Source organism: Melanaphis sacchari, unplaced genomic scaffold (assembly GCF_002803265.2).
Source record: "Melanaphis sacchari strain LSU unplaced genomic scaffold, SCAv2.0 Contig0_pilon_pilon, whole genome shotgun sequence".
Taxonomy (NCBI): domain Eukaryota; kingdom Metazoa; phylum Arthropoda; class Insecta; order Hemiptera; family Aphididae; genus Melanaphis; species Melanaphis sacchari.
The window spans coordinates 2802466-2813532 of record NW_020270366.1 but is presented as its reverse complement, the minus strand read 5'-3'; the positions used below and the strand labels follow the sequence as shown (position 1 = coordinate 2813532).

The following is an 11067-nucleotide window of genomic DNA, read 5'->3' as shown; positions in this document are numbered from 1 at the left end:
GTAAATACACAGATTTTATAAACAGAAACTATACTTTACTTATGTGAGTCACAATTAAAAAGATAAAATACTAATACTCATTAATGTGAAAAATGTTATTAATAAATTGATCTTTGAAATATAATTAAGAAAATAATATCGTATAAAATAAACTTACTACATTTTAATTTAACATGTTTAAATTAATAATTTTATATGTAGGTATAACATTCAACATGTACTAAGTAAAAAATGCTTAGGGTTATTATGTAGTTTGAATGTTTGATCCGCGTGATTAATTTATTATCATTAAGTGCTTTATTGCTTATACTTTTATCAATTACCACACATTAAACATATTTATTATTTTTGTTAAACTATTGAATACGTTTTAAATTGTGATAATAATATGTAATCAACGTTATATGTTTTATAAATATCAAAAAAATTATCATTATGATAGTAAAAAAATAATAAAATAAAGAATACTATTATTATAATACATGTGATAAGTTTTATCTTATATGTACTCGAAAATTAAGGGGATTAGAAGCAGTGATTTTCTGTCTTTATCTAATGCTCGCCCAACATAGGATTATGGACGTGTTCTATTTTCAATGTATAAATTGATATAATAAAGCGAAGAGAATACTGAAAACAGATTTGAATTTGGCGTCAAGTCTTCTTGTGATTAATTTTCCCACATTTTTGATTTTAACTTTTCGAAAATTAAAATAAGTTAATTTTTTAATTTTTTTTTTAATAATTTAGTTTTTAGGTATTTTTGGCATAAAATCAAAAATTTGGGAAAATCGATATCAAGTAGATTTGACAACAAATTCAAATCTATTTTCAAAATGCTCATCGCTTCATTATATCAATAGATACGTTGGAAATAACACTTCTCTAATTCATGTTGCACGTGTACTAGACAAAGACAGAAAATCACCGTTTCCAATTCCCTTAACTAATTTTAATAAAATACAGGTAAATTAAGCAATAAATTGTAAAATATATTATTCAAATTTAGGCATTGATATTCCTTTTTATGTTCAAATAGTGTAAAATATAAATTATACAAAAAAAAAAAAAAATGTATCAATATTAAGTATTTATAATATAGCTCTTAAACAATGATTTTCCACAAAACTTACCATTTTTTTAACTTTTTTCGATATCTAAAAATATGTTCTAATTAAAAATTTAATCCTAGAATATCTATTATAGTTGAAAAATTGAATGCACTAATATTTGACAAAATCATGTGAGGTTCTTAAAAATGAGCGCGCTCAATATTATAATAAACTTAAAACCTTAAAGGTCTCCAAAGGATCAAATGATAAGAATTTTGTTAAATAAAGTATTTTGCGCTTTTCTGACAATGGTAGTTCTACTAGACTCCTTCCCCATTTCTTATATAAATGTATAAAATAATTAGTAATGTAATTCCAATTATATTGTCATCAGTCATCACTCAATCGTGATAACAAAAACAACACACTTTTTATAAATAAAAATAATTTTATAACTTATAATTTATATGTATAGACTATCAGGTAAAGACTTATTTATCGTAATACTTTTAAACACAACGCTTATAAATTATAAATAATACTAAATATACTTTAAATAACTATACATTATTATTAGAGTTTTTGTTTTTGTTTTTATTCATTTTGTAGTTCAAGAGCTGAGAGAAATTAAAAATATATTAATTTTACAATGAAGTTTAGTTTTTTTTTTTAAATAAGTATACTAAAAATAGCAATTAACTACTCTTTTATACACAAGTGATGTCTGGTTTTCCTGAACCTTTGCTAGGTATAGTAATTAATTATTATAGTAAAATTATGTTTTCATTTTTTTTTTTTTTTTTTTTTTAATTGTATTAAATTTGTTGTTTATCCGTAGTTTATTCTACAACTTATATTTGTTTTAATACTATGTTTTATGATAGTAATTTTTATTTTTATTTTTGTTGTATTGTATGTTATTGCCTATTAGTATTTATTCTATATCATGTTAATGATGTTAGATAAAATAGGCAATGGAATAAGAGTTTCTCGTTTTATAACATATAAAAAATTATAAAATTTATTATTTAATACGTGCTAGTAAAATAAAAATTGATTTAAATATTATATAGTACTTTAAAAATAGCATTCAAAATATGTACAGTAAATTTAAAAGGTTTTAAACAATTTGGATTTATTGTAGTGTTTTTTCGTATTATCATAAAAATACATTTTAAAATTGTTTTTCTTTAAAATATATAAAAAAAGTAAATTAAAACTTTTTAAAGTTTGTATGACTAATGGATACATTTATATTGATGGGTAAAATAAATTTAAATTTTCATGTACTTGAACTTAAATCTAAATTTTTTTCTCCAACGTCTTAAACAGGTTTTTCGTCTTACCTCATTAGAGATCAAATAAGGCGAAAAAGTCGTCCGAGTAATAACAATGTTTGTGTCCTAAGTGACAGCTTATGGAATGAACATTAGTGGACTAAAGTTTTAGCCGAAAAATCTCTAAAAAAAAAACCTAAATCTTTATTTAAATCTTTGTACACCGAATACTATAGTATAGGTAGTATATGTTTTTTCGTCTGTAATCCATCGTTGTATTATATTATTTGTTATAACATTGTTTTTATATTTATATTATGGTTAAAAAAACTAATGAAAATTAGAAAAGTCTTTTTATACTATAATTTGAGGAATTGTTTTAGCTTTTATAAGTACTTCCATTAGTTCAATCCTGATAATTCAACATATGAACATTTACTAATAGAAAAATAGTTATAGTTTTCTATTACCTCGCTAAACAAACCTTATTAGGTTTATTAATTAAAAAAAAAATATTTTGATTGAGTGATTTTATTTGAAGAATTCTGTAATTTCTTGTAAAGTTTTATTTTCGGTTTCTGGTAGACAAAAATAAAAATATATACAACCAAATAAACCAATAATACCAATTATAGTAAATACATTATAAAAATCCACTAGTGTTGAAAATTCTGGATAATATTTTGTTATTACAAAAGTAATAACAAAGCAGAGACCCGTACAAATACTGCATAAATTGTTTCTACTTCTAAAATAAAAATAAAAATAAATTAATTCACGTTTGATAAATAAAAAAAATTAATATTTAAATTTTAAGATAAAAATTGATTTAATGTATTATTTTAAATCAGTTAAAAATTAAAGACACATCTTAAATGTAACTAAATTATGATTAATTATTTAAAAAACTGAAAATTCAAAAAAATTATTTGTAATAGAAAAATAGGAATAAGAGCATTTGGTGATTTATTTCAACAAATTTAAATAAGTTTGATTTAAGTGTACAATATTTCAATGAAAATTCTTAATTTTATCTAAAAATTTACATTATGAGAATTAAAATATATTTTTTACTCATTTAAAATAACAATAAAAAGTTTTAAATACTATTTAGAAAGTTAAAATTATTTTTCAATCAAAGTATTAAAAAAATTTAATAAAGTGTACGCGATAAAAGTTTATAAAATATCCTCAATCTTTTTTTTAAATTTTTTTTTTTTTTTGCTTAAGTGTATTCTATGAAAATATTAAAATATAATAATTTTAAAAAAAAAAACTGTATTACATGATTCAATGTTTTCCTTACAGAAGAAAACAGCAAGTATTATTTATTTATTTTTTTGATATCAATTTAACTCACTTTGCAGGAAATATTTCGGTGACTAAGGTCCACGAAATAGGCGTTATTCCAATTGATGAAATTAAAATTGTAGAAAGAAAAAGTAAAAGTACTATCCAAGAGGTTATAGGTTCTGCATTTGTCCAATAAACACCAATTAATCCGATAAGAATATAGAAAATGGAGCAAACCGATAACGTAAATAATGTAAGAAATCGTTTGCCTAGGATACGTATTAGAAAAACTGCCGCTAAACTTCCTATTATGGAAAGGAACATTGCAAATGACTGAAAATACAATTAAAATTATTTAAAAATAAATAAATTTATTTTAATAATGTTTTCGAGTAAAATCAATATAAAATAAACTCAAATACCATAAACTAAGTAGTTTGTAAATAACTTACTATTGTCCATTCGGCGTTAACAGGTGTAGCAAATTTATTAAGTATTGGTACTAAATATGGCATAAATGGTAATCCAGATATTAAATTCATGTAGAAGAAGTATATCATCATTAGACGAAAAGGTCTTAGTACTTCAGGCTCGACAATTTGTTTCCAAATATTTGTATTTTCTTTGTGATCTATTAAAAAAATGTAGCGGCTTGTTAAATATGCTGTTTTAGAAAAAAATAATCTATATAATAACAAATAATAATATTACGCGGTTCGTCATCATTAGTGGGCATATTGTATCTAACCATTTCTTGGAATTCGTTTTCACATTTATCATACGAAACTTTTCCTCTCAATTTGCTGAGGTTTCGATGTGCTTTTGAATGCTTTCCTTTAGTCAATAACCACATCGGAGAATCTGGTGTCTAAAACATTTGATTTTTGGCTGTTTAATAATAAGTGGTTAAGAATGCTAATCGCATACCTGATTACCGTTAATAATACAATAATGTTCAAAATTGGAAACACGGTGGTCATTAGCACCGTCAATCGCCATTGCATGTTAAAGCTATACAATATGGTTAATATTATGGATCCAGCATAATAAAATATATTCAGTGCCGATGTCAATGCACCTCTTAGTTTTGGTTCGCATACTTCCCCGGCGTATCCAAGACTCGGGGCGTTCGAAAATCCCATGCCTAATGCCATTAATATTGAGCTGGCGTACAGCATTGTGACGTTTTCAGCAAAATATGTCATAATATGAGCCATTAAGCATGGTATGTTTGTCAGTATCATACATTTTTTGTGACCAATACGATCCAGTAAAAGCGAGGATATAACATTTCCCAGAGGTGTGAACAAATATAGCAGACTAGCTAAAATGTTAATAAAATTTGTTTCATGACATAACAATTTAAATAATTAAGTAGCCCGTTTATAAAAAATTAAATGTGTTTTTAAACAAATAATTAAATATTCAAATAAAAGTTTTTTAAACATATTTTTAAGTATTTATTTTATACAATTTTATAAATATATCAAAAATATATTTGAAATACTGTTTATTAGTTATTACTAACCAGCTTATTCAAGAAGCTCATGGGAACTAAAATGTATCATGGTTTATCTTTTTGGTGATTTAATATTTTACTTGTTGATTAAGTATTTTTTAAATTGAATAGAAATTAAGTTTAAAAAAAATAAATCATATAAACATTTGTAAAAAAAATAATTTATTTTTAAGTATTTTTTTTATTGATATTTAGTAGATTAGTAGATATATCGTATTTGTTATAATGAAGTTTCGTGTATTTTAAATGTTTTGAATGTATTTATATAACTATTTTCTAAATTTACCATAATGTATTTTATTTAAAACAATGTTGGTTCAGGAACAGAATTTTGTTGTTTAATAGAGTGTTGATTTTTATATACTCACCAAACCAAGATGCTTCTTCGCTTGTCATAGTCAATATGTCTTTAACGTCTTTGGATTTATTATTTTCTAAGGCGCCAATGACAATAGTTGATATCATGACTAGTACACCGAGTTCGAGTTGCAGGAACCATACTCCTGATATTGCCCAACACTATTTACAAATGTTTAATGTTATTGGTTCGTTGTATAAATTATTGCTCTTAAATCATCACATAATATATTGATGTATGACTATAATTCATTTTAAATCAGTGCATGATTTGAATTAATTAATTTACTATAAGATACTTACTTGAGCTAAAGTTGATTTTATGTCATATTGATAATTTTTATTTTCATCCATATCGTTGAATGGTATAATTTAGTTTTCTAAAAAAAGCTTATGAAAAAATAAAGTTTTAAGGAACTACAGAGTTATTTGAATTTCTTATTTCTTAGCAGAAAATATTTATTTAAATAATGTATAATATGTAAAATTGAATTAATTGTTAAAACAATAAGTTTATTATTTGTAGGTACTTTAAGTTTGGTAATCATAAATCTGGATTTGCTGTTTTCTACAAGTGTATCCAGATTATTTTTCTATTTTTTTTTTAAATTTATTTTAAATATTATACATGAGATGCAATACATATTGATGTACTTTTTTGACTAAATTCAATAATTTAAAATACATTTTTATAATATTCATAACACAATATTGATTCAATCTATAATGTTAAATTATATTTATAAATGTATATTGTATACCTTTTATTTCATTGAAATGTATTACAATTAATTTTAATATTTCCTTTAAATCTATGATTTTTAAGAATTTCTACTAATTTTACATATTAAAAATATAGAATACTCATAAGAAAATAATATTTTCTAAAAAAACTCACCAAATATTAACTATAGTTTTGAATTGAATAAACTAATGCGATTATCACTCAATTTACACTGATTTAAAACACGTATGTTAATATTGTTCATTGCACATAATTAATTTTGAGGCCACCTAAGTGTTTTTATATTATCTTACATCGTAATACTTTTCAACTACACGTTAGTAAATAAAGTCTAATATCTTTCTTCCTCCGCCTCTATCAAATTCATTGTTGCTGCCAATCTACGTAACAAAATAACTCTTAACCTTTTATATACTCATTACTGTCGCAATCTTTAACCATTTATCGATTTTTATGTAATCTATTTATTGTATAAAAATAAGTTTATATAATATTATGTAAATCATTCCAACGACTATTGTTATTGAGGATTATTTTGAATAAAATAATTTAAAAAAAAAATATTTGTACTACTTAAATAATTATTTATTTTCATTGTATAATTTTACTTACTATTAGAAAAAATGAACAAACTTTATAAACTAATTTGATCGAAATGTGGACATTTAGTTCAAACAATTCTTTAACCTTTTTGATAGATATTTCATAAATAATCACTGAACAATATCGTTTTTTAGTCTATAAATTACAGACTCAAGTACCTACATTGCCTTTAAATGTAAATTTGAATAACAAACAAATTAATTTTTTTATTAATATTCTGATGGTCTATACTAATTTTTATTTTTATTTTTAAATTATATTTCTGTAATTATTGCTTATGACAACCTTGTATTATATAAACAAAACAAAATCTTTGATTTTATTGAGCCAAATCGAAGTTTATGTGGATGTGTGAGCCACCCTAAACAACCTTTAATATTATTATTAATCTTGGGATCTCAAATGTTTCATATATCTGATTCTTGAATTAATTTTAGTAATTTTTTATTTGCTTCAATATATATAATATTTATTATATTTTAACTTTTTAAGTTGTTTCTAATTGAAACAATAATATATATTCCTTCCAGCTTAAATTTTTTTAAGAACGTTATGAATGACAATAATGTAGGATAGATCAATTACATTTAATCTTTGGTTGGATCTTTATGACTATTCGTCCTATATATATTATTTAGAATTTGCGCATATAAATTTCAAATTGATGATAGAAATCTTGCAGGTTTTTATTCATGTTCATTTCAATTCAATTATCCGACATAGTTATCTTCAAACCATTCAAGCTAGGGTTTAAATTATTCTAATAAATATTGCTTCCAACACGTCGATTGTTATATCAATATTGTTACGTAAACAAATAAAATTGCAATTATTCTTTCAACTGAAATAGAAAAATATGCATTGTTATTATAGTTTTATATAAGGTGCAATTCACCAATTTTTTTTTTTTTTAATTTTTTGTAAGATGAAAGAAACAATTATTAATAATCTCATTTAGAAATATTTAAAAAAATTAATGCCAAAATTTCACAATTCGTTAATTTTTACCAATAATTTAAAATAAATAACCTAATTTTGTGAACACTTGTGTGTTAAATAGAATATAAATAAACATATTGCTTAAGAATTAATTAAAATACTAAAATATCAGCAGTTTATTTTAACGTTAAGAAATGCTGGTGTTTCATAAAATTTTGAACACTTCATTTTCACTTTGGAGACAATAGATCTAAATTTCTTAATATATGAATGATTTTTTTGAGATAAAAATATGACTATTATTATTTATAACTATACTTTAATTTATGTGAAACTAAATATTATATTCGATGAATATGTATCATAGACTGTAGCTGACAATAATTACAGTCGACTCTCGATAATTCAAACCTTCAATAATTCGAAACCTTTCATAATTCCAGTCAGAAGTCACTGTTGAGGTTTTTGATGCTTTATTTACTATAGAAAATACTATTGAAAAAATGAAACTAAATTCGATGAAGCAGAAAACCATCATAGATTTTTTCAAAAAATAATTATCTTTTATAATAATAATTTAATTTACATTGTATATATATTATATAGTTTAATTTACAATTTTAAAACAATAATTAACTCTAATATGTACTACCTGATTTGCTGAAATAATTAACAATTACCTATGTACAATAATAAAAAAAAAAACACACATCTTTTTTCTTACTCTCAGTAATTCGAATTTTGTTTCTGCGCTCTCGATATTTTGAACTACTCAACAATTAGAAATTTCCCTTCAACTTCAAATTATCGAGAGTCGACTGTAGTATAATATGATTATTGTAATAAACTTACAAGCAATATCACTCTAAATATTATGATTTTTATATAATCTACTTGTATTATGTATAATTATATCAAATTTATTTAATAAAAAAAACCACTAATATATTATTTGTGTGTTAATATAAGATTATTAGTTAGAATTTAAAACAACAATAATAGTTACTATAATTATTAACTATATCAAATGTTTATATAGATACATATAACATTGATAAACATAAAAATGTACACCAATGAACAATGACCCATAATACACATTATGTATTAGCATTTAATCCTTTTTAAAACTATTATGCTTGAGCAAAACATAAAATCTACATAAAAATTCTATTTAAGGTAGCAGGTACTTTTGCCACAAATAAATTCAATAAGTCATATGTTTGAGTGAAATTTGTCTTTATTTGTTTAATATTGTATATGAAATCAAGATCAAAGTAATAAAAGATTTTTTTGATTTTGTAATAATATTATAATACTTATCAAGTATAATGTTTGGTCATCTAACAAATTTTTTATTATTTAAATGAGAACTTCTTGATTCTTAACTTAATAAACTATTAGTTATTTAAAATAGAACATAGTTTTTAAAGGTGTTATTTTAAAATTTCACATTTAAAGATTATTAAAACAAAATATACAATACGATCAAGTCAAAAGTCTTCATTTTTTAAAGTAAAAACCAATACAACAAAAATAATTACTTAAACAATTCTCCATACTTTAATACTTTAATGACTCTGGAGTCTATCTAATACTAAAAACTGTTAAATTTTTTCATTTTAACGTTTACTTAGCTTTTATTGCAATTTTAATTAATTTACATTCATTATTCAAAAATATTAATTTTTATTTGCTTATGCTTTTTTTTTATTATAATATTTATAAATAACACACTGATGTGCTATAAATTATTTATGTTTATTATAAAATTATAATTAGACACTATAAATGAATGTAATTTTCAATTTTAAAAACTGTATTCATTGTATTATTAATTGGAATTAATTTTCCGTTAGTAAAGATTTATTTTTACTATTAAGTAGATGATTTATTTTGAAAATTGTAATATATCTCAATAAAAATTCGAATAAATCGGTAATTTTTGAGTTATTAAAAAATAATGTGTATAAATAAAGTTAGTTGTCCTTAAAAACAGTATGAAAATTATAAATTAGGTAGAAGTAATATAATTAGAATTAGTAGGTATTACTCGATCATTAATTTTAATCATAAAATATTTATAGATAAATACCTAGATAGATATTATTATTTATTATTGATTAATATTATCTTCGAATCACCATATCCTCACACCTTCCAAATCCAGGTTCATTATTATAGAATATATATTATAGACCTATAACACTTATTATATAAAATTAAAATAACGTAATCAGCTTAACAATAATAAATAATTATAACAATTATAGAAAAGATTGGTTGGTTCTCATTTGAAAAAATATGTTTGGAGCACGTGCTATCACAGGATACTTTTTACATGAAATAAAAATATAAATAATTGAAAGTAGGGCCCTAAAATAAAAAAAAAAATCAGAATTTAAATAAAATTATATAAGTGAATAATCACACAGATACCTGAAAATGACTTCATAATACCAGTACAATTTTACAATTTACATTCTTTTTGACCAAAAATGATAAAATAGTTTCCTATTTTTACCCATAGTTTCATGTTTAACATTTTGAAAAGCAATGTCTCAAAATTATTTATGTTTGATATCATGTCGTAACTAATAACATAATGATATTAATATTGGAGTCATAGTGTATTTATACGTATGGGCTATGACGATCTTGTCTGATATACATATATATGATGTCATATCGTGGGTTTAATTTATATTTAATTTTGTTATATAGTTTAATCCCATTAATTTAACGAATTTAAATCAATTTAAATCTCCTCTATTGCACTGTTAGATTGTACGCATCTTTGTTTTTTAATTTGCGTTATTTTACTTTTCTATCATTATTAATGTGTTATAAGTGGATACTATTTAATTTAATATAAACATAAGTTTATACTTCTTGTATTACAGTAAATCACGTATGGATTGGTGGAGAATTACAATAGAGACTTTTTTAAAGAATGAGTGAAATAACTCGCATACATTCGTTATCCTGATTAACTATGATGATTAAGCTGCCCAAAGCTTTGGCGAGAATAAATTTTCATTGGATATTTAATTATCAGTTAAATAGTCATAGAAGTTTTGTGGTGTTTCATTTTCAGGATAGTCAGTCATTAAATCTTTAACATAACAATTACCTACCTCTTCAGGATTTAAAAATAGTCAACCAAACGTTTTTAACACGGCTCAATAAATGTCATTTTTTTTCACTGGAAAATATTATTACATCTTTAGTCTCATCATTATCTAATACAAAAAGTTCAATTTTTACAGTTGTTATTTTAGT

At 22.6% G+C, this 11067-nt stretch overlaps 1 protein-coding gene across 1 annotated transcript; it reads right to left on the bottom strand.

The window, feature by feature from the left end:
* Positions 1-2860: 2860 nt before the first annotated feature.
* LOC112596782 (facilitated trehalose transporter Tret1-like) lies at positions 2861-5960 on the bottom strand. Its single transcript, XM_025342576.1, has 7 exons — positions 5802-5960; positions 5510-5660; positions 4558-4946; positions 4334-4490; positions 4075-4253; positions 3690-3955; positions 2861-3077 (listed from the first exon to the last, which is right to left on the bottom strand). Exons 1-7 carry the CDS (start codon positions 5850-5852, stop codon positions 2861-2863), a joined length of 1410 nt encoding a protein of 469 aa, XP_025198361.1. The 5' UTR covers positions 5853-5960.
* Positions 5961-11067: the final 5107 nt, after the last annotated feature.